The 23,865-nt window shown below is 28.9% G+C and overlaps 4 protein-coding genes and 1 long non-coding RNA gene across 8 annotated transcripts in view; 3 read left to right on the top strand and 2 right to left on the bottom strand.

The window, feature by feature from the left end:
• LOC143198219 (uncharacterized) overlaps positions 1-750 on the top strand; it is a 376,811-nt gene extending 376,061 nt beyond the window's left edge. For both annotated transcript variants that reach the window (XM_076407333.1, XM_076407332.1), the window contains exon 24: positions 205-750. In XM_076407333.1, the coding sequence (XP_076263448.1) occupies positions 205-600 (396 nt within the window). In that variant the 3' untranslated portion in view covers positions 601-750. The remainder of the gene's footprint in view (positions 1-204) is intronic.
• A 2,157-nt stretch (positions 751-2,907) lies between these two features.
• On the bottom strand, positions 2,908-16,014 carry Tmep (Transmembrane endosomal protein). 2 transcript variants are annotated; one of them, XR_013006183.1, is made up of 8 exons: positions 15,434-16,014; positions 15,029-15,244; positions 8,108-8,273; positions 7,629-8,057; positions 6,485-6,726; positions 6,348-6,432; positions 3,261-4,032; positions 2,908-3,177 (listed from the first exon to the last, which is right to left on the bottom strand). XR_013006183.1 is itself a non-coding variant. In XM_076407343.1 (7 exons), exons 2-7 carry the CDS (start codon positions 15,239-15,241, stop codon positions 2,978-2,980), a joined length of 1,335 nt encoding a protein of 444 aa, XP_076263458.1. In that variant the 5' UTR covers positions 15,242-15,244; positions 15,434-15,823; the 3' UTR covers positions 2,908-2,977. The 2 variants fall into 2 exon arrangements, 1 of the variants encoding a protein (XP_076263458.1); XM_076407343.1 differs by lacking the exon at positions 3,261-4,032 and having other exon boundaries at positions 15,434-15,823.
• A 99-nt stretch (positions 16,015-16,113) lies between these two features.
• MED10 (Mediator complex subunit 10) lies at positions 16,114-16,822 on the top strand. The gene is made up of 3 exons (XM_076407346.1): positions 16,114-16,351; positions 16,407-16,490; positions 16,547-16,822. The coding sequence occupies exons 1-3, from the start codon at positions 16,230-16,232 to the stop codon at positions 16,734-16,736; spliced, it is 396 nt and encodes a 131-aa protein (XP_076263461.1). The 5' UTR covers positions 16,114-16,229; the 3' UTR covers positions 16,737-16,822.
• Positions 16,823-17,286: 464 nt separating this feature from the next.
• On the bottom strand, positions 17,287-17,755 carry LOC143198228 (uncharacterized). The gene is made up of 2 exons (XR_013006184.1): positions 17,726-17,755; positions 17,287-17,571 (listed from the first exon to the last, which is right to left on the bottom strand). It is a non-coding gene; the product is annotated as an uncharacterized LOC143198228 (long non-coding RNA).
• A 16-nt stretch (positions 17,756-17,771) lies between these two features.
• Positions 17,772-21,150, top strand: LOC143198220 (uncharacterized). Of its 2 annotated transcripts, none has more exons than XM_076407336.1 (8): positions 17,772-18,011; positions 18,099-18,418; positions 18,472-18,796; positions 18,852-18,959; positions 19,021-19,196; positions 19,257-19,387; positions 19,496-19,624; positions 20,920-21,150. In XM_076407336.1, the coding sequence occupies exons 1-8, from the start codon at positions 17,883-17,885 to the stop codon at positions 20,970-20,972; spliced, it is 1,371 nt and encodes a 456-aa protein (XP_076263451.1). In that variant the 5' UTR covers positions 17,772-17,882; the 3' UTR covers positions 20,973-21,150. The 2 variants fall into 2 exon arrangements, with proteins under 2 accessions (XP_076263451.1, XP_076263449.1); XM_076407334.1 differs by having other exon boundaries at positions 17,776-18,011; positions 19,496-19,771.
• The last annotated feature ends 2,715 nt before the right edge of the window (positions 21,151-23,865 follow it).

The following is a 23,865-nucleotide window of genomic DNA, read 5'->3' as shown; positions in this document are numbered from 1 at the left end:
ATAGTTGAAATTTAAGATGACTTAAAGTTTTAAACGGTTCCAAATGAAATAATTTAATATTGATATCTTAAAAATATAGATAAACAATGAATGTTATAATATTTCAATAGCATTACGCAAGAGAGATACCATTACCCCCACCTTATACGTTATTTTGATATCAAATTAACTAATCAATTGTTATTGTTTTTAAAATATTTTTAGGACGATTCGAATCCAAGTTCGCCCATGTTGTCCCGATCGTTAGATTTCTCCCGGAAACAACCCAAGTACCAAAAACTGAACCGCCTTAGAGCAATAAGCAACCAAATAAGATTCTTGAAGAGATTAGAACAGAGCCTAAAAAGACGGGAACGCGTGGCCAGCTCCCCCTCGAATACATCTGCCAGCGAAGATGAAGAAGAAGCGCCTATGGTCACATCACCCCTCCTGCAACAACCCAAAGGACCAAAGATCGAGATAAGGAAGAGTAGTAGCATTGGACGCCTACAGAACACAACTGGTAAAAACAGCAAAGGGACAAAATACAAAAAATGGGATTCGATGCACGAACGAAGCTGGCCCAAAGAAGTGTTGGCTAAGCACGGTCATTCGGAATGATCGCGGCTATGCCAGTGAAAGTGTATTTCCGACGCTCAATCATAATCATTCATTCAATTATTAAAATAGCTTCATTTTATGTTTTGCAGATGTTTTGTTTGCGATTTTAAATGTGGAATCGTTCATAACCGATCATCCATTGTACATACATCGAGGGATTAAAAATAATCATGGCGCTACGCCAGGCGCGAATAAGGCTTGTACATGAGACTGATTTTCTACTGTAATGAAAATAATATTTTACCCATTCTGGTTACTTCTTGTATATAAGGTTTCTCATTACTCTATCGTATCGTCTCACCTCTTCAATTGCACCCGACTTTTCAGCCACTAGTGACTTAAATTTCAATACTAGTAATAAAAGCAATTTTATTTGGAGTTACGGGATATCAAAAAATATTCAACAAGAACTATATCACCTTCTTTCAATCAAGCTATTGACATTTATTAATTGAAATGTTCTTGTAGAAATGTTAAATCAAGAACAATTAACTGCTATTATAGACAACAACCAAAAACAAGTTATAACTATAACCATAGTTTGATTTTTACTTGAGTACTTTCGTCTACAGTTCATTTTAATACAATCATTATAATAAAATATTAAATAAAACCCAGAACAAATTTAATAGCTTGTTAAATAGCATTATTAGTTAATTGTTTTTGAATTTTGGGTGACCAACCTAACTTCCAAATAACCTTTAGATAAATGTAGTCCGTGATACTGATGAACCATACAATTTTATCTGTCATATTACTTTGTATGTTTGGATGTTTTTAATTTGTAACCTATACATAAACGAAATGTTTCTGAAATCATGGCTGTGGCAATTATGTTGAAATTGTTAAGAAAACACAATTTTCGCGAAATGGGATTGCAAAAAAAATAAAAATTAACCCGTTTCCTGATATAATCAAAGAATAATAGTGAAAATAAATTAAAAAAAGATGAATATCCTGCCAACTTCTTACGGTATTACGGGTATCACGTATGCTGTCAATCTTTTGGTACCACTGTGATAGTTTTTTCTGAATCTTCTTCAGAACTTTACTCTTCAGCAATATATTTGAATTATAGAGGGAGCAAAACAAAAATGTTTTATGGCACAATGAAGCAATTTAATCACTCACTCACTCACTAACACACTACCCCCACTGCACCTTTTGAACGAATCATTCTCGTTGTTGTGTTTTGTTGGTGATCACTAAGTTAAGACCGAACCGTTATTGTCGTTGTGAAAGTAATTTTAATTCTTTTGCTATGTAACCGAAATTTATTGAATAAAATAAAGCTTTGTTTTCAATACGTGTAGTTTCATTAATACTATATGAGCACTTGAGGACCAAAATTTCAGTTGATCTGCAGATAAAATGTAATATCAAAATTAAATGGTTTTATGTAATATTCAATTATCATAAGTTGCTTGTCCTTAATTACGCAAAGCTGCCCAAGTAAATGGCGAATGCGCCAGAGTTTCTGCTCCAAAAATGGCACAAATACCAAGAATGTCATATTTATCTCGTAGAAAAACACAAGCCATCATTTGTCTTTTGTGAAAAAAAATAATTCAGTCGCTTTAAAAGGAATTACAAGCCAAAAACCTACATAAAGTGACAAGAAAGATTCATTTACTGTGTTTCTAGCTTATTAAATAGAAAATGTTGAGTGTGATGTCGAATAATGTATTAATACATCTTTCAGGTTCCCTTTTATAAAAAATATATACCTTAATTCTGATATTTCCAAATTATAGACCTATATACTTAGAGAAAATAATCCATAATATTACATCCATCTCTAAAAATCTACAAACCTACATTTACCTTCAAGATAATGCCAAAGAAAGTTGAGAAAATTCTGAATTACATAGTGGCTTTTACTGTTTCAATCAATATATTCTATTTAAATTTAGATTAAAATTAGATCTCAAAAGAAATATGTGCGGTAAAATTTTATTATGTAAAAGTGTCCAGATATGTATATAATTTTGTGTTCCAAAAGTAGTGATGTAATCTATATACAAGTTTCAATCACAACCACTCCAGGGCGACAACAGATCTAAGCCATAATATACATTATTATGGCTTAATATACATTAATAAACAATATTAATTTATTAATAATTTGACTTAGTCTCTCCAAAGTATTACCTTGTTTTTGGAAATTCGCCACAAAAATTGAGGAAGGAATTAAAAAAGAAACTTAAATTGATATATACAAAGATAATCTTCAAAGGAAAACAAACATTGAATATAAGAAGTTATTTCTAAAAAATCAGTAAATTTCAGATTAATTAAAAAACCTAAAAACATTAAACATATATTCATTATTCTATCTAGAACTATAACAAAAATAAATATATTTAAAGATGATAAGTTAGTTCTCCTCGTCAGAACTGAGCAGCATTGTTTTTTCAGTATAGTGAGAAATGGTGGACACTTTGGAACCAAAAGTAATAGGCGGTTTGGGTGGATTGTCTAAACTGTTATATGAATGAGGAACAGTACCGCCATTGGGGCTCATCGGATCATCGGGGTCGTACTGAGATAGGCGAATACCACGTCCATTTTTACCACCTAAAATTTTGAAATCAAAATCAGTTTTAATGTAAAAAATGAGAATACATTAATTGTTAGTTAAAAATGAATTTAATACTTACTGAAATTGGTGAAGATGGAACACATGAGGAAAAATAAATATAAAAAGCTACTCAAATAAGGGAAAATAAGGAAACCATAAATAGATCTATATACACCAAGCCATTTATTAAAAATGTACATTACAAGGTTACTTTAAAAATAAAAGAGCTATCTTGAAACTGGAGGAATAATGTTGCTCTTCATACATTACCCCTTGTAAACTGAAAAAATGGCAACTTAATGGTGCCTCAACAAGATTTCAACCAACTTTCTAAAACAATCTTATATATATTTAATAGTCAAAATACAAATTTTAAAGCTCAGGTTTTTGATTCCCAGTTTGAATCACATCTTAATCAAAATATAACTTAGTATTTTAATAGTAAATATATACAAATATACATAAAAATAGTTTGTAGGTTAAGTACTGTGCTTAAATCCTAAATATATGTATGTAAAGATTATTTCATTTAAAAATGACATTTAGTGTCAAACACAAATTTGACCTACACAATTTAAATAATTTATTGTTCGTCAATATTCATAGGTTGAATAGTTAATGGCCATATATAGATAAGTATAGGATACGGTGAAAAGGACAACGGAATGGAACTACAAGCCGATTTATAAACAAGATATAGGTTATATTAGATCGATCCAGCTGTCCAGTCCAATGTTGATATGGTTTTGCGTCCGCAATGGAATGCGAAGTTTAAAAAGCCGGTCTCTGACCATGCATTACATGCCACTAATCACGTCACAGTCGTTCGTATGGTTGGTGCGAGATAACATCTGCAAAAAGCATCCGATCATGCGCGTAAAATTAAAATGTAAAATGGATAATGATAAGAATGTTATAGGTCAAAGGATAATATAATACATTACAAGTACAAGTATATTCACATTTCGTCTAGATTGTTGAGTTTGTGTTGACGTTTGTTGTAAATCTAATTAGTATTACTAATTACAGCTAATGGAATTATTAATTAGTGTTGTTATTGAAATTATATGTTAGCCATGCTAATTCTCCCATTTTATTTTCAATGATTTTCTATTTACAGATAATCACAAATCAAAAAGATATAATTTTTTAGAGAATACATTAAATGTTTTAACAATCTTCACAAACAAGAACAAATAGATATTCTGTTCTGATTGTTCAATAAATTTCGTCGTTCGATAAGGAATGGCGCTATTAGATTCGTCTAATAAATGTTATTTCTAGAAATGTTACTGTTTTTTTGAGTACCGCTAACAATGGAAGTGCCATCTGAATGGCACATTAAAAATAACTAAATACCAGACTTGAGTATATTATCAATGCCATGAATCAGAATTATCTAAATGGATTGATATAAACCGCGTAATTCGACTCAGATAGGATTTAAGATCTAGAAGTAGATCAAGATATTTTTTGGAACGGAAAAACAATTTTATTTGTGAATTTCCCCCAAAGTAGTCAATAAAAATTCAAATAATTTTTAATTTTTAGAAATAATTAGAACAAAAAAAATCATATTTTCACCCAACAAAATATAAAAGAGCAGTCCATAGAATTACATACATTGCAACAATATTTTATATTTTAACTGATGAGATGGAAATCATAAATTAGAAAATCACTGATGATGATGAATGAATCATTTTATTTGATTCAATTCATATGAAATTTATTTCAAACTCGTAAATCATGATTCCTTAGGGAAAGATAAAACTTATTGAACATAGTACATTGTATTAGATGATTGCATGTATTCTTATCATTTTTAATTAAAAAAAAAACATTTATTGGTAAAAATTGTTAAAATATATTATTAATATTTTTGACCATTTTCTACAACTTTTTCCCAGCTTTCTGGCAACATAGCAATATCGTGTCGAAACGATGATGGTTTGGCAGCAGTTCAATTATCGATACATTTACGCACTTCTTCAGCATTTCGAAACCGTGTACCACAAACAAACCATATTGCATCAATCTGAACAAGTTACAATCAGAATTCAATTTGTTTAATTAACTACAGTTGTGTAATCTGTAATCATTAATAGATTAATTCAGCTTTAGCTGCTAGTAATTCTAAAACTGCTCTACATCTTGTTGACGCCATCATAACCACAACAAGACGTTATGGCCATCAATATTCCGATTTGATGTCGATGTGGATGGCTCTCCTGTAACAACCCGCGGTTTTCTGTGCTTGGTCGAAACATCCATTTTTCATCGCAATGAATGGATTCACAAATTTTCAATTTTTGTGATAGCCATTTTCTCTCGTTTTGGATCTTACCTATCACATGTAAACTGTCTAAAAGTTTTTTAAAAATCCAGCTAGTCTCGTAGGCCCTTCTTTGACATTAATACCAGAATAAACAATTTTAAATCGATAAATCGAAAATGCAATTTTGATCGTCACGTATGTACTGAATACCTCAGTAATACTACATGGGAAACAGTTATTTTATGTAAAAAAATAGCCATTGAAATTAGAACCATCGATTTTAACAATTAGTTTGTTTAGCAAAAGATTAAATAGATGTCACGGATCAAAATACATGCAAACACACACATAATATTTAAATACTGCAAATTTGACAAAGTGAAATTTTTAATATAATTTCTGAATTTAAAAATATTTCTAAAAATAATATTAATATTATATATACAATTTTATGAAATATTGCTTGAGATATAATAAAAAATATAAGATTATTAAATCATGCTCTAAGATGAGTTTTGTCAAATGTTAGTGTTGTTATATAAAACATGAAAAAACTCAAGGTGTTTTGTATAGCCAAAATTATAACATTATGTACATGTGCATAGGGTCCAAAAATAATTATTTACTAACAGGGGTAAATTACAAGAATGAACTAAATTTAATATAAAGTAATATTCCATACTAAAATATGCCAATTCATTTATTATACTAGAAAAAACTGCAATTTAGCTAACTAAAAATAAATATCTGAGAAAGAGGATATTCGGTAAGATAATGCATATAGACTACAACATACGTCGATTATAACCAAAAACACTAGACGATACAAAACACAACAGCAAATAAAGTAAAATAAAAATAGAACAATAATCGTGCAGCATTATTTACCTGAACTATATTGTGTGTACTGTTGGTATTGGGGATGGAAATTATGTATAGCGTCGGTCATTATATCTTTGGGATTCATCGTTTCCTAAAATTTACTATGTTAAAAAAATAAAATAACATACCTGCCATTCAATTACCTTAAGACTACTCGATATACTCTGCATAGTCACCGAACGCCCTCTAGAATCAGTAACGCAACCTTGAACATAGACCCTATGGGGAAAAGCATAGCGTAAAGCAACTGCAGCAAAGAACATCTCGATACATATAAGGAAATTTTGATAACCAGCTGATACTGTACCAGCTGAAGTACGAGTACCACTGCTGTCGATAATTGGTGAGATTACATCAGCTTTTTCCAAAATAGCCAGTCCCACACCTAAAAAATTAATTTATATCAAAAAACAATTAAGTACAATGTTTTTGCCAACATTATAATGTTATTATTTTATGTTATAATGTTTTATATGTTTTATAATGTTTAATATGTTTTATAATGTTTAATGTTTTATCGCAAATAACTTCATTATCGTTTCTTAGACTTCAGCTTAAGAATTTAAATAACTATATTGCTGATTCATCCACAAACATTATTACATTTTTCCAAATATAAGAGATAATATCTTATTATCGGAATATATCTAAGTTGTTGATATATTTGAAAATCGACAAATATTTTAAGTCAACCTTTTCTAAAACTATCTGATAATTAAACAGTCTATAATGATATAGTACATTTTTCTTAAATATTTAAGGCCAACGCATTGCATTGTTCAGAAGGAAGAATTAATTAATGCCATATATATAAATTTAAAAAAATTAAAGGTTATTCTTATTTTTAGATGAATCAATAATTCATAATCACCTGACAACGAATTTTTAAAGAACGAAGTACTTAATTTTGTAGATGATATCATCAAGTATTAATAATGAAGAGATCGATTGAATGCATTTTGAAAATATTGAGTATACATTGTTCAATGTATTAATTTTATTATGTTTAATATTTGTCAATAGAAATATTAGAAGTAACACTGATTTTTTAGTAAAATAATCATAAGTGGTTAAGTCACTTTCAATGCCCATGATATTAAACAAACTTACTAAAAACAAGTTATTATGTAAACAAATAACTTAATTATATTTAAATGGTTTGCCCATAAATAGATAAGGTTTATCTGTAACTGTAGCTGTTACAATGACATTAGTGGAAATGCAAAATGATTATAATAAAAATGTAAAATAAATGTATAATGTAAAATAAATAATTCATATAATTACCTTGCCAAAACGATAAGAAGATAACTGATTTAACTGTACAAAACTTTAGTACTGGTTCGAATGGTGTCAACAAATCCCTTGTTGCAAAATAAAAAAGGAACAATCCATACAGTGCAAGAGACACCGAAATATTGTAAATAATGGTAATGTAGATGTAGCCACCATTTGGGCTCCAATCACCATCGTGATAATGGTTAAATGCTTGTAAAAATATTATTACAAAAGCCATCAGTGGCTTTACCAAGCAGAACTGCAGAGTGGCTTGTTTACAGAATCGTAGAAAACCAATTGTATATGTTTTGCCATTAAGGCAACAGGTACCGTATAAACAGCTGGATCTTATGGGTTTACCCCTGATTTCAGACATTATATTACCTTCTCCTCCGAGATATTCATAGCACAGTGATAAGAAGTTGTAAATTACAAAAGCTAAAAGAAAGACATAATTAACACCATCTATTTTAAAACGTCAAACGTACCTTCGTAACAGTCTCTAACTGTGAAAAAGTAGACGTAATAACTTTCTGAGTTGAAGAACAGTAAGCTGATCCACGAATAAGTAGCGTAGATTGGTACAATGAATAGAATTCTCACAATCCATCTTTGTTCCGCTGGATTTGTATACCAACGTAAGTGATGATAAATCTGAAAATTATAATGAAAATCTTATTTAATTTTGCGCATACACTTCTATTAAAAACTTTCATCTTTTCTTCATTTATATTGTATATTTTTATTTCATGAAGTGAAAAACGAAGACACCAAACAGATACAATTATAAAATAATATAAATAAAAAAGAACTATATTATATATAATTTATTTATATAATAATATATCGAATGCACCAATTTCAATACATAGTGATCTCCTATAGTGATTATAATATAATTTGTTTATTATGTCTTTGTGCAGCGTCCTTAAGCTTTTGAAACCACTATCGATTACTTATGCCACTTAAATCTGCATTAATATACAACATGTTTCAGTAGTAGATTTCATTAAATTAAAGTAAAATAAAAATGTTTTTCAGTTTTTAACAAATGCCGCTTACTCAGTTTAAAACTCGAAATCAAAATGAAAAATATGTGAATCTGGCGGATAACGTGTTGAACGTAAAGACTTATTTGTACTCCTTAATAATAATTGAGTGATATGTTGATTCAGAATAAAATTAAAGAAAGTTGTATCAGATGTCCTTCATTCCATTTAATAGCGAACTTAAACTTGTTTTTAATTGCAGCAATTCCAAACAAATTTACCGAGATTATTAGATATAATTGCGGAACTAAATAAAATCATTATTAATGGGTAATGTATTCTCATCTTTACATAGGAATCACACCTTTACACCATATATTTTAATGATATAAAGAATGTTGAAATAATAAACATTACTTAGAAAGAGACAAATTAAGTGTAATGACGACTATAAACCGATAAAAATTTCACGCAGTTTTTGGTTATCAACTGGTTCAACGCTAATTACGTTTATTATACACAAAATTCTAATTTATATAACATAAACAATTTAAATTATTTTATCCTATATGGTATTAACTAATCAAGAATTTTTGTTATTTATTTTATTTCCGATGTTGACCTCTGTTAATTGAAACATGCTTTATACAATTTAAAGAAGGAAACATCTTTTAAGAAATCCTTAAATCTGCCAATATTCAGTATTCAAATAGCCAAACGGCATTCAAAACAACTGTTATGCAACATCCATTTCAGAAAGTTTCAGAAAGAACATAATTCCCTTCAAGGGTGATACACTGATTATAGCGACCCTCCAACTTTTCGATACAATTTTTGTAGTACGATTTGTCCTTTGCTTCAAAATAGGCCTCAGTTTCGGCGATCACCTCTTCATTCGACAAAAATTTCTTCCCAGCAAGCATTCATTTGAGACCTGAGAACAGCAAATAGTCGCTGGGGGCCAGATCTGAAGAATACTTCGCAATTCGAAGCCCAATTCGTGGATTTTTATCATCGTTTTCACTGACTTGTGGCACGGTGCATTGTCTCGGTGAAGCAGCACTTTTTTTCTTCAAATGCGGCCGTTTTTCGGCGATTTCGTCCTTCAAACGGTCCAATAACGCTATGTAATAGTCGCGATTGATGGTCCTTCCTTTTTCAAGGTAGTCAATGAATTCAGACGCAATAATCTTGCCAGCTGACTGTTGCGTTTTCCCACGCTTTGGAACGGGTTCATCTTCTGTAGTCTACTCGGATGACTGTCGATTGGACTTCGGAGTGAAATGATGGGAGTCATGTTTCATCCATTGTCACATATCGACGCAAAAACTCGGGTTTATTACGCTTGATTATCTTCAAACGCTGCTCCGAATCATCAACTCATAGCTGTTTTTGCTCAAAAATTAGTTCGCGCGACACCCACTTTGCACAAAGCTTTCTCATATCCAAATATTCGTGAATGAAATGATGTACACGTTCAGTTGATATCTTTAGAGTGTCTGCTATTCCTTTCAATTTTAATTAACGGCCATTCAAAATAATTTTGTGGATTTTTTTAATGTTTTCGTCGGTAACAACCTATTTTGGATGGTTGATTTTCCTGGGGCAGTGTCCGTTTTGCTTCAATTGTATTTTTTCCCTTGAAAAAGTAACATTTTATCAACACGCGAAATTCCTTTTTATCCATTTTTTCACAATAACAAAAGTTGCTGCACTCAAAATGCTATAATTCACCAACTAATTATCCGACAGCTGTTAAAGGTATACGCGCATCTTTTGTTATTTAATTCTAGTAGTGCCATCTACGTGTCAGGCCGGGGATTTTTCAATTGACCTGTTATATATGCAGGAGTCGTTCAAAATTGGACCACTCGGATACATAATGGCATATCAATGGGCTTTTCAATTAAATCGCTTCTTGAATATCTCACATCTAGTTTGTTTCATTTAGTTCCAACGCCTTTTTGAAGGAAAAAAAACTATAGTCTCATGTATATCTAATATAAACTAAATATATTGTCTCATCAAGCTATTGCAGATTTTATATCAGCGTTTATTATAACATTATTTTCACTGTATAGGCTACTTCTTTAATTTCAGGTGAACGAATTTAAGAAAAATTAATTTAAAGTCGAAGATGAAGGACGTAATGAAGAGCGATATAATCTGTCCCAGTAGCATCCCATGAAAATCTCATATATGATTCGATTTCAACCATAACAATTTTGAATCAAACTAACAATTTCACAATTAACGCTCAATTATTATTAACTAAATTATCCTTCTAACACACAAAATCTTATAATTTTTATAATTTTAGAATCTTATAGTTATATTATTATTTTTATTTTATCCAGAACATCATTAAAAATATACATTTGAAGTTACTATTCCTTGTAATAATTTATTTAAATATACAAACAATTGTTGACAAAATTGGCAAGTTTACAATATAAAGGAATATGTTAGAATTACCTCAACCTTTGAATAATACAATTTGTGTATAATGGTTGTCACGTATGCACCACCATGAACAACTAATACATTTGACACTGATATATTCGACCTTGTTAACGACATCGTTTGATGGCAGTGACCTACCATGAAACTTGCTAATAACATTGGAAGTAAAATGATTGGTAGGCGATTAAAAGTCGTTGATCATAAAAAGCGTTGGTAATATTTGGCTATTAACAATGAGCCCTATAGACTGCGAAGAAACCAACCATCAAATTGAACAAAACATAATTATAAATATGCATTCATATAATATGTTGACAACATATTAAAAGCTTCTGAAAGCTTATCATCAACAGTTAGACATACTCCCCATGTTTAAAAGCATTTTCATAATTACATCAGCTGTACTTGTAGTAAATTCGAATAGAAAAGCTTGCAAAAATTGACGTTTTAGCAGCTTAGTCAATTCCATAAAAAAATAATTTATTTCATATATACTGGTAAGTATTTCTACTAATTTCGTCTTCAATGCAAAATCATTAATTTATTCAAACATATAAAACAATTTCAAAGCAGATAAGACATACCATAATAAATATATATTATAAACATAAAGAAATATTAATGAGCTAATTAATAAGTACTTGGAATGTTTTTCTATTGTTTGAACGTCAAAATAGATAAATATGATTGAAACTGTGTTATCAAATGATAAATGGGTGTGATAATATTAATTGTAGGGTTTGGTTGAATTTTATACATGATAAACAAGACATCTTTTAATTTTCTACGTAATAGTGTACTTTCGCAATTATAACATCTAAAAAAATTCAATTAAACATCAGTTTATTTAAACGTTTCAAGTTTTACACTATTTCTGAAACATATTTAGTTTAATTTTAGAAATGATCTCATAAATGACAAAGTTACGATAAATATTGCAACGAATGTGCTTTAATAAAAAACCAAAACCAACTGTATCCTGACCGTTTGACAATTTCATGGAAAAAAGAAAAACAATTTCTTTGAAGAATTCTCATAGATTTTACAATACGTAAAATTGGGAATATATTCAAGCGTTTTTAAATATTGTTAAGTTGACATCTTTTGATAAACCAATGCAGTATAATTCCCTTCAGATGGTGCTTCTTATATAAAACTTGATATGTATGTTACTATTCGAAAAGATGCATTTTGTGAAATTCAAATGATAAAGGTTGAATTTTAGACAGAGCAAATCTACTTGAGAGTGTTTGTTGAAAAACAGAACACGCGATTTATTGTATATTTGATATATTATTATATGCACTTGTATATTCTTTATAATAATATAACACAAATTAAATTACACATTAAGTTAAAACATATCTTAAAGTGCACATAGATCACGGTATAATAATTTAACTAGTAATTTATACATTATATGATAATATTAATAAAAATGTTGTATATATTACTTTTTCATTAATTAAATAAATTACCAAAATCAAAGTATAAAGCTCCAAAAAAAAAGATCCGAAACATGAGACTGTATTAAAAATATGTAACATTAGCTTAAAAACACGAAATTGGATAGAAAATGTAAATAGGAGAATTTAAGTTTCATGGATCATTTTAATTATTTTAGTAGTAGTTAATTTCATTAGTAGATCATTTAAGTGTTTCACCGGATGTTTATACAATAAAATTTGCATCGGTAAAAATTACACATTAAGTTAAAACACATCTTAAAGTGCACATAGATCACGGTATTATAATTTAACTAGTAATTTATACATTACAATACTATACATTGATGAGTATAGGGAATAAGATAAGCAAAAATTCAAATATGTCTATCAAAATCAGTTCCCAACCGAATACAATAATTGCTATTTCAAAGCAAAGTATTAACATAAAAAAGACCACACTATCAAATATTTGAAAGTTAGAACGCAATTTAAAGCAGCAAATCTATATAAGTAGTTCATTCATATTCAACAGTGAAAAGCCACATAATTAATAAAAATACAAGTTATACTACTATTAGTTAATTCAACTGCTGAAACGAATTTGTTGGTTTTCTAAAATATTGTACCTGCTAAAATATTGTTGTATATTGTATTGGTGTAATATATATTCAATCATAATATTATAGTTATATTTTAAGTTATATTATAGTTACTTTTAAGTGTATTGTTTGGTAATACCTAATACCAGTTTTGCACACTTCTAAATTGTTTAATCAACTACATAGAAAATGCAGTTGTTATAAATAATACATAATACAACTACAGATATACTAATCTTGAAGATATTCATATTAATTTATCCAGCAACTTGCCAATGATAGTAAATTATATTATTTTTTAATAAGAATAATTAAAATAATAATAAAAACATAAATTATTGAAGTTATGCTTTAAACATCTAGTTCCACTCTAATACACAGATACTATTTATTTTGATGCTTTTTTTAAGCATCTAGGTCGATATAAGTGAAGTATTTTTTTATAATTTATACAATTTTGCGCATCACCAGAAGCCTTTCATACATAAATAAGATAATACTGATACTAGAGAAACTTAAATAACTCAATAAATATACCAAAATTTATAAACAAATATATAAAAGTAGTCCAGTATAAAAGTAATCAAAAGAAAATTAATATTTATATGTTGACTTAAGATATAGAAATAATTGGTGTTAAACATTCTTAATAAAACATCATTGTTATAAAGGTCATAGAATGATATCAAATTAACACAATATTTAGTTATTTAGGTGGTATTTCAAACCAAATAATAAAATGTAAAGATTTCTGTAATAATTAAACATAATGATTTTAAAATTTAAATCCCCAATAATTTTATATTACAACAAATAATAGTTATAAATGTAAAGTTCGTAATTTTTTAACATTTAGCTTAACATTTATGAAAAACATATAAAAATCTTTTATAATCATTGTTGTAGGCATTAACAATTTCTAGAGAGAAGCCAAATTAAACAACTTTTATTGAAACAGCCATTGTTAATAAAATATATCATAATGTTAATATGAGATACATTAAGATAAATTGCTTTTTTAAACTTTAACCTCCATTTTCTACAGGGTATCCATCCTAGACAAATACGGACACCCATTTAATTTACCCGCAAAATTGAATAGCAAAAATTTGTTGATTACAAAAAAGATAAATAAAGCGGGAATAATGTTCATTCACACAATAAACAAAGTTGGTAACAAGATTCAATAAAACCAGAGCTAAATTTAATTAACTACAATGATACATAATTACATAAAATGCAATAATTAAAAAAGAATATCAAATAATATTGCACAATTTTTTCGTTGGACTATTCGCCATAGAAAAAAAATTCGCGTTCGACCTCGACCTCCTGTTTCTCAGGAGGATGCTGGGCTTTCACTTTCAATTCTCATCACAAATATTTCGATGTACAAGAAAAAGCAATCTGACGTCAGCAGATAATGTTAGCTCAACCAAAAGAAACATATAATTTTAGAAAATATAATCTACTTTGAACTTCAGAAATCAACTACTCGACTCAACTTCAATACTCGCTATAATATTGACATTATATTATATATATATTGAAGTAGTTTACCATGATACAATTTTGGTCAAGGGTACTATTTTCTTATCAGAGTAAAATAGAACAAAATGAAATATGATATTTCAGTTCTATTACCAATTCACTAATCTATAAACAATCCTCATTAGTACCCTACTGAACAAAGCTGACACTGAAGAATAAAGACCTTGAACCACGCAAGTACCCGCGTTTTTGGGAAAAACAGGTTGGAGAGAAATGAAATCATACATAACAATCTTGTTTAATTATTTTACTTAAAATTTGTATGTCTTGTAATTAAACTATGAGTTAAATCATATAAGAATTATTTTATAATGATAAAGTTGTAAAACAAACCAATAAACAAACCATAAAAGACCTACCTGTGTGCATGTCAAAAACAAAGCAGCCCAAACAAAAAATCCAGCAACACCTTGTGCCAGCTTGGTCTGTAGAAAAATTGGCTGCGAAGGCTCTGAATGCACAATCCCAGTAATTTCAGGAGACACAGACTCTGTTGTTAAGTTTGCTAATAGAGCAGCTGCCATAGCTGCTGCCGTGCTACTTTCCACAGATACTGTATCTGAAGTTGCCATTAACTGTAAAGTATAATAATATAAATTAACTACCAAATTTACAATTATCTTTCTACAAAAAACACCAATATTTGAAACATACATGCCAGGTTAAGAAAATATAAAAAGACCAAGCCTCATACAATATAAAAAAATCTTATTGGTTTTACTATAAATAAATAAATTAATCATCATTTGACATATGGTTCTTACCTGGAAATTGGCGAATTTTCTGCTCGTCGATTAAAATAATAGTTGTTAAGAGAACACTAAATAGTTTTCCTATTGTTTAGAAGCACATAAGTTACAAACTTTCTTTAAACAACACATATTTGATTAATTGCAAACATGATACATTTAAATAATCACTTGCTCAAAGCTATGATGCAAACAAAAAACCACCATATTTCTCTCCACTCAATATTTCACTAATTCAAAATCTGCGCATGTCTCACATCTATGACCTCACATTTCGTTTTATCAATACATTAATGAGAAAGCATTCTCAAATTTTAACAAAATAAATAAAATCAATTTAAGAACATTGTGCCTGAAAAATAACAAATTCAGTATTATTGTGTATAACTTAGGTCATTGTAAATACGCGTCAAAAGTAAACCCAGCTTAGATTTTATAGATATAACAAGACATATCTCAAATTTTAAATTACAATTATAATTTAAATTATTTAAGTACTATTAATACTTTTAATTGTAAATTAAATATAACTGTTTCTAATAAGATACAACAAAAACAATTATTATTTTTTGATGTTATGTGTTGTGAACTAATATAAATATGGTAATTTAGTGCCACAGATTAAATAAAGAATATAGTAGGCTCCAGATTGAGATTTAAGTATTATTTATTTTATGGATATCAATTGTTGACAGTTGTCAGTTGTCAGTTGAGCAGAAATCTTGTTTGTGTTTAGAAATTGAGCAACAATCCTGTAGTATATTCTATTATTTTATGTTTTTTATTTTGTGATCATAATTGTAGAAAAATCATGACTTCTTCATTAGAAAATTTGGAAACTCAGCTAGAGATGTTTATTGAGAATGTAAGACAAATTCACATAATTGTAAGCGATTTTCAACCACAAAGTCAGAACGTATTAAATCAGAAATTGTAAGTTATTTATATCTGTAAAGTAGGAAAGTTAATTCGCTAATTTTATTTTTAGGCAAGGTATGGTACACGGTTTACAGGAAGTTGATAAATTAAAATCTCAAGTTCAAGATGTTCACGTACCATTAGAAGTATTTGAGTAAGTATTACTCCTACAATAGTTTTGTTGTTAATACTTGATATAATTATATTTAGTTATATTGACCAAGGACGTAACCCACAACTATACACTAAGGACTGCATAGAAAAAGCTTTAGCAAAGAATGAACAAGTTAAAGGAAAAATAGATGCTTATAAAAAGTTCAAAGCTAATATGTTATTAGAATTAAGTCGGACATTTCCAACAGAGTTAAGTAAATATCGTGCATTAAGAGGTGATGAATAAAAATAATTTCCATATTTTATACATAATATAACTTCTTCATTTAATATAAGTTATATTTAATAAAAATAAAGCAATTTATACCAGAAGAGCTTATTTTACTCTCATTATTTAGATAAATGTTTAATAATCAATCAATAATCTGGGGCAAATCACTACAATTTATTTATTCATATTTTTATATCACTCATTTAAGGTATTCAAAGAGTGGTAAATATGACAGACAGGAGTCTTTTACTCCATTTTCTCCTGACATTCATTTTTTAGTGTTTATCCTAATAACATTTATGTTCAGCATAACAGGTCTATACCTAAACAGAACAAGTCCTCCCGTTGTTCAGTGTACTTAATATATTTTAAATTCAAATTTTCAATGTATCTAGTGGTACAACAGAAGCCTTCATCAAAAAAGCTTTATAATAATTTACTAGTGTCAAAAGTACATAGTAACAAATTCCATAAAAATTATATATATTTAACTTTAAAACCATTAAACGAAACCAATACAAACTATGATATAATGCCTGAGATTTAAAGAAAAATACAAAAAAAATGTTGAGAAAACACAAGCATTTATTAACAAACAAAAAATAATTTTATCTTGTATATATTAAATGTTTAACTATAAAATTTAATATTGTGTTCCACTTTGTCCAATATATTTTTCGATTGGACTATATTTCCAAGATGTTTCTTTGAGAAAATCAATTTCCTTCCTCAAATTTTTTAATCGATTTTCGTGCATTTCCCGTATACTGGAATCAGCATTACTTTTGACCATTTCACTATATTTTGCACATTTTAATGCCGGAATCGTAGGTTCTTCAATACGATCTTCCTGAGAAGAAAAATTAATTGCTTGAGAAACTTTTGGATTACTCATATTTAGGACTGTCCTTTTCTTATTATATGAAGAAAATATGTTTGTATTTTTTAATATCAGTTTTAATATGTTGATACAAACTTTAATGTACGCTAACCACAACACTTACAAGCAAAACACCAAAACCCTGGACTTAACCTAAAAATAATTGACAATATATAAAATTGAGGTTAGCGGCACTTGGAAAATTATAAATAAACACAACAATTACCTATTTTATATATATCTTGACTAAAGATTAACAAAATAATAGGTAATGACTGAAAATGGATTGCTTATTGGAATGTAGAATATGCTTAGATAGAGCATTAGAAAACCACTTAATAAGGCTTGAAACAAAGTTAAATAACGAAAAAAACATTTTACAAATTATTGAAGAATTTGCTGAAATTCAAGTAAGCTGAATGAGTTTTTAAAACAAAATAAAATAATTAAAAAATTTACTATGGATATTTAAATATATGTTGTATTGTATGTTTTAGATTCATTGTAGTGATTTTTTGCCTAGACATATTTGCAAAAAATGCCTTAATAATCTGGAGTCATCTGTAACTTTTCGTAAACAGATAATTGCTTCAGACAATGAGCTACAAAAACGTTCAGTTTCTGTTTTGTCAGAACCATTAAGTAATGAATCTAGAGATAAAGAAACAGGCATTTCTAATGCATCATCTATAAGTTTAAAAAAAGGTGAAGCCAATGTTAAAGTGGAGAAAATTGAAAATGGTGATAGTAAAGATATTTCAGAAATAAAAGTAAATATTCCTCTTAATATAGAAATTAAAGAAGACAATATTGATAAGTAAAGTAAGTGTTGTTTAATTAATTTATCTGTTAAATTAAACTTTTGTTTAGTGCTAAGACAACAGAATTACAAGATATTTATAGTGATTTTAATGGTTTTGGAACAAGTAATAATTCTTCAGATGAAGAGTCTTTGTATAAAGCTCTAAAAAAAAATCCAATCAATACTAAAAGGGTAAGAAAAAAGTTAAGACAGAAGAAGGAAGATGAAGATAGTTCAGATAGTAATGATTCAGATGTACCTTTACAAAATCTTAAAAAAGAACTAAGTATAGACAATAGATCTACCATAAAAGTAAAACAAAGAGAGAGAAAAGATTCACTTGATAGTCCCAGATTATGCCCAATTTGTGGTAAAATGTTTAAAGCAAGACAGGTAATACTGAAGTCATTTTAAACATAGTTTACATTTATATAATTTTTTTTTGAAGAATTTTAATTCTCATATGACAACTGTACATAGGAAAAAAACATCAAAACCTGAAAAAATGAGTTGTTTATGTCCAGATTGTGGTCGTGTAATAACAGGAACACGTCAGGTAATTCAGGATTATTTCAACATCAATTACATTTGTTTAGTTTTGTAATTATTGTTTCTAGAATTTTGTGGCTCATATTCGATATCACCACTCAGATAAAGCACAGGTAAAGAAAAGATTTACCTGTGATATCTGTCCAAAAAAATTTTATCGGGAAAAGAATCTTATTATTCACTTAAAATTACACAAAGGAGAAAAAGGCTATGTTTGTGAATTGTGTCCAGATAAGGCATATACGTAAGAGAATTTAAATCTAAGTTTCCACATATTTACTAGATCTACTGCTCAATGTTTCAGTCAAATAGGTGGCTTAATATTACATAGGAGAAAAGTTCATTTAAAAAAACCAACTTGTACATGTAATTATTGTGGTAAACAGTTTTATGAAAAGCATTATTTAGAAACGCATATAAGGCAGTGGCATACAGGTAAATATTTATAGAATTTTTGTTTTACTCTAGTAACATATAATTATTAAGAATTAAAAAGGAGTTTCTAAAGTTTTTTGTAATCAAGCAATATATATTTCTTTGTAGGTGAAAGACCGTTTTCATGTGAAATATGTGGAAAATCATTCAGTTGCAATGGAACTTTATTACGACACAGAAAAGACAGTCATGGAGAGAAAAAACCATGTCCAAAGTGTGGAAAAATGTATACTGAAGGTGAATTAAGAAAACATTTAAAACGACATAAAATACGCGAAGAAGGTATTAAGAGAAAAAAATATACCTGCGAATACTGTGGTACAGAAATGAATTTTACCTCTAGAAAGAGGCATTTACTAAAACAACATGGAATAATGCTTAGAGGTATAACTTTTTTTTAAATATCTAGTACACAAATTTAATCATAATAAGTAAATCATCTATACTTTATATTAATTTCACTCAGGGCTTATTGCTCTTGGCTTTTAACATAATTTGCTTCATTCTTAAGTAGACTTCAGTTTCAATATTTCTTTGATAATAATTTTTCATACTATTCGAAAATAAATAGAGTTTGACAAAGGTTTGTCGCGGTTTTTAGTTATGCGATTTTGACAGTTGAATTGTGAAAAATGTGATTCCATGCAGTTTGTCTTTTGATTGAATGGTTTTTTTAAACGTAGGCTACTTCTTGCCAATATACTACTGCTTTTAAAGGTCTTTAGTAATTGAAATATAGTTTGAACTTTGAAATCGCAATTTATAAACCGTAGGGTTTCTATCTTTGGACAACGTTATCATCTTTGACTGATTGGGTTGATTTCGGCATAGAGATCGGGAAAATGGTCGTTCACTGTTTATTCGGCAATTATATCCTAACTATTGTAATCTGTATATTGGGATTTATTTTCAAACTGTGCATTAATTGTGGCCTCTTAATCGAATGAATTATTTTTATCTTAATGAACGAGGAGTATGTCTCAAATCGATAATTACTTTTTTTGTTTAATTAATGATATTTAAAGAAAATTAGTATATCTGTGTATCTAGTATTATTGGAGTGGACTGATAGGGTTTCTTACTAAAAACGTAAATGCTGTACAATACTATGTGACTTTAGTTGGAATAAGTTTTTCAAAAATAAGTTGGTCAAAAGTTTTATGCGGGCTTCTACAGAACACTTTCGTTTGATTGGAATTCCCAAAACCATCGATTTTTCGGGTGATCAGGCTGTTCTTATCGTTAACTACACATAACTACCATTTCAAAACTGTACACGTTTAGCACCCACCCTTTCCAGCGCTGAATAAATTATGGAGGAAAAAGTAACACAGTGGCCCAATGGTGGCATGGTAAATGGTGTAATCTTGGCTAATATTAAACTAATATGAAAACAGTTAAAGAAGTATTCCATGCCATAAATTTATCAAAATTTATCTATAACCCTAGTAGATATAAAATACTTTAGAATTACTATTAACATGTTCAAAATAATAATAGAAGTGTAATAATTGTTGATTCATAAATTGCAGGCCGTGGTGAAACAGCAGAAAGAGTTCCAGTGAATAGATCAGATGCCATGTAGAGAGTCAAGTCTGAAAACTTAGTTTATATTTCTATATTGCTGAATTACATCCTCAGCAATTGCCATTTATTAAAAACTAGTAGTATTCTCAACTAAAATATTATTTATATATATTTATTACTCGATTTAAATTTTTTATGCTTGTATATGTACTAATAAAAATATACTGAAGTAAAAATTATGTCTATTATATAACAAACATAATTATACGTTTCCAATCCGTTACTGATACAGGAGAATCAATTAAATACTGAAAATGAAAGGTATTCATGGTGAACACAGTGCAGCAAGTGATTGTACTTAATAAAGCCCTACAAAATAAAGCTGACCAACTATTTTTAACGCTTTAAGATAAAAAACCAAATAGAAAGGCATAGAAAGTAAAGGAACATAATATACAAAATCATACGGATGAAGAGAAGTTAATAAAATAAGCAGGATGGATAATACAGAAATATAAGATGGAAGCAAGATCCCTTGACACTTCTCCAAAAGATCTAATCAACTAAACAGAATAAATTACCGCTACCAGCAGAATTATAAAAAATACATGATTTGCTTGAATTAAAATACATATTACAAAGTTGTATTTAAGATACAAAATACTAAATATAAATTGTGTATTTGAAATACAAAATAAAGTATTCCAACTATTTTTATGTAAAATACAGCTTATTAATCAGTAAAAGAAGAGCTTTCTTTCATGAAAATTAAATTTTTAAATGTATTATCATATTAAACTGTCCCTTGTTAAGGTTTAAATAAAACCTGCTAAAAAAAATAAATATCTGCAGATCCTGATGATAACATACTTCTGTTATATTATCTAAACAATTTTTTTATATTTGGATAGCGTTCAACGATGGTAATTATTTTGGTTATATCGTTTAGGACGCTGAGTAACTCTAACTCCATTTTTGTATTAGTACAGGTACTGTTTATTTGTTTTTGTAATTTGCCTCTACGGAATGAATTGCAATATTTTATACTGTTTACCTCCTATATGTTGGGATGCTTTCTGGCATTCAACGCATTTGGTAACTAAGATGGTAACATGATGCCAATATCACTCTATTTGTCTCAGATGATAGTTTAAAAAACTAAACAAATTATTTTTCGAAACTCTCTTTTAGTTGTGATGCGGTAACAGTAAAATGCCTCAAATTGCAATCCTGGATACGCCATAGTATTCACTTGATAAAGTCATCCTTTAACTGATTTTTATCAGCAGGGTACAGATCTGAGTGTTCGGTTTGAGCGGATACGGCGCATCGAAAAATAAGGGAAAACGCAGCCTAATTCTTTACGCAAGCATGTTTTCTATAAATGCGCCGAATGCTAGGTCTGTACCCACAAGTAGACGAACATGTAATATGAATTTGATCATCCGTCGTGATAGTCATGTTCATAGAGTAATCTATGTAAGTAGAACTGTGTTCATATAGATATACCTAATTAATAGACAGAAGATTTGTGAAACTAACCGTTTAAGATGTTTATGGTTTAACAATGAAAATGGCAAGCGACAAGATATTTGACAATTTGACGCACAGTTTCTAAGTGTATTTATAAAAAAATCAATGTTTATATTGAAATACATCACATCACTCCCCAGAACCTGAGTCTTGCCAAGTAGTTGTAGTGATCGTAGAGTATAGGCTACGGTATTTGTTCTACGACCATAGTACGGATGCGACGACCACAGGGCCTGCAGCGACAGCTATAATCCTTTAGGCCACCACAAATACATCTACATTAAGTTCAATGGTTGGCAACGCTGGAGGAGTTATACCATATGGTTCCATGTTGTAAAAAACCGGCACGACGCCGTCCAGGGGTGTGCAACTCCAATGGTAAGTAGTGGGGCAAAGTTTTGCTTAGTTCAATCATTAGTTTCACTGACAACGTGAATTTGATTGGATAGTTTAAAATAATTATGTAGAAACCTGTAAGGAAAATACTTTGCTTTGATTGGTCTGCCATTTCGCCTGATTACTTTGTGAAGTATTAGCCAATAGTATTTAAATAAAAATCAAATATAATTTTTAAAATTAATTTATTAAAATAAAATCCTATACAAATATACATAAGTGTAAATAATATAAATATATATAAACAAAAAGCAAAAAAAACATTATGAACTCCATTCTAAGCAAAATTAAAATATCTATAACTCTTCTATAACGCCCATATTTGTTTATTGCCATGAATTTTATGGGATCTATTAGAGTTCTAACTTATCTTGATATAATGAAGGTAAACTTTAAATCCTTCCCTGTTGATATTGCATTAACTTCATTAAACCAAAAATACAATCACACCTCATAATAACTTTTAAAATTTGGTCTTGAAAATATTATGGATTGGACAGTTGAAACACTAAAAATGTATGTGTTTTTTGAAGATACTTAGATTTTAGAGTATAAATACTCTGTGGAACTACTTAATATAGTATGTAGACAAATATTGCATGTTGTCTCTTTTTCAGAAGTTTTGTTAAATAGCCTGAAAAAAGACTAAAATACAATATTAGACCCTTGTTTTTCTCAGAGCAAAGTTCTCTGGAACTGAAAATATAGACTCAACTCGTGATTTAACAACCTCAAGTGGTACTAGATCTCCTGTTAAAAAGAATATAAGTTATATAAGATGTTCATCTTCTTCACAATTTTCTCCGGGAGAATGATGTGAAAAAATGGAAGTGATGATATGTCCTTTTAAAGATTTCTCGAACATACTAGGTGAAGGATGCTGTTTCTACCTCCATGACCTCTAATAGATCCAACAAAATTCTTTAAGCAATCTTGGCTAAGATTTGTTTAACAAATGTAGTTATTTGTAAATTTAGACAAAATAGATTTCTCTAAAGTAATAAATCCCCTAAAAGTAGCAA

Source organism: Rhynchophorus ferrugineus, unplaced genomic scaffold (genome assembly GCF_030347505.1).
Source record: "Rhynchophorus ferrugineus isolate W39M unplaced genomic scaffold, kcgeb_rfMv2 rfM6, whole genome shotgun sequence".
Classification (NCBI taxonomy): domain Eukaryota; kingdom Metazoa; phylum Arthropoda; class Insecta; order Coleoptera; family Curculionidae; genus Rhynchophorus; species Rhynchophorus ferrugineus.
This window is presented reverse-complemented; position numbering and strand designations above follow the sequence as displayed.

Excerpts from the sequence above, each read along its gene's own strand:
- Tmep (XM_076407343.1), bottom strand. The coding sequence starts at position 15,241 with ATGGCAACTTCAGATACAGTATCTGTGGAAAGTAGCACGGCAGCAGCT. Across the intron at positions 8,058-8,107 it reads AGTTAGAGACTGTTACGAAG|CTTTTGTAATTTACAACTTC; the intron begins GTACGTTTGACG and ends TCTTTCTTTTAG. Across the intron at positions 6,433-6,484 it reads GTATATCGAGTAGTCTTAAG|GAAACGATGAATCCCAAAGA; the intron begins GTAATTGAATGG and ends AGTAAATTTTAG.
- MED10 (XM_076407346.1), top strand. The coding sequence starts at position 16,230 with ATGACTTCTTCATTAGAAAATTTGGAAACTCAGCTAGAGATGTTTATT. Across the intron at positions 16,352-16,406 it reads AACGTATTAAATCAGAAATT|GCAAGGTATGGTACACGGTT; the intron begins GTAAGTTATTTA and ends TTTTATTTTTAG. Across the intron at positions 16,491-16,546 it reads GTACCATTAGAAGTATTTGA|TTATATTGACCAAGGACGTA; the intron begins GTAAGTATTACT and ends AATTATATTTAG.
- LOC143198220 (XM_076407334.1), top strand. The coding sequence starts at position 17,883 with ATGGATTGCTTATTGGAATGTAGAATATGCTTAGATAGAGCATTAGAA. Across the intron at positions 18,012-18,098 it reads AAGAATTTGCTGAAATTCAA|ATTCATTGTAGTGATTTTTT; the intron begins GTAAGCTGAATG and ends TGTATGTTTTAG. Across the intron at positions 19,772-20,919 it reads ACATGGAATAATGCTTAGAG|GCCGTGGTGAAACAGCAGAA; the intron begins GTATAACTTTTT and ends CATAAATTGCAG.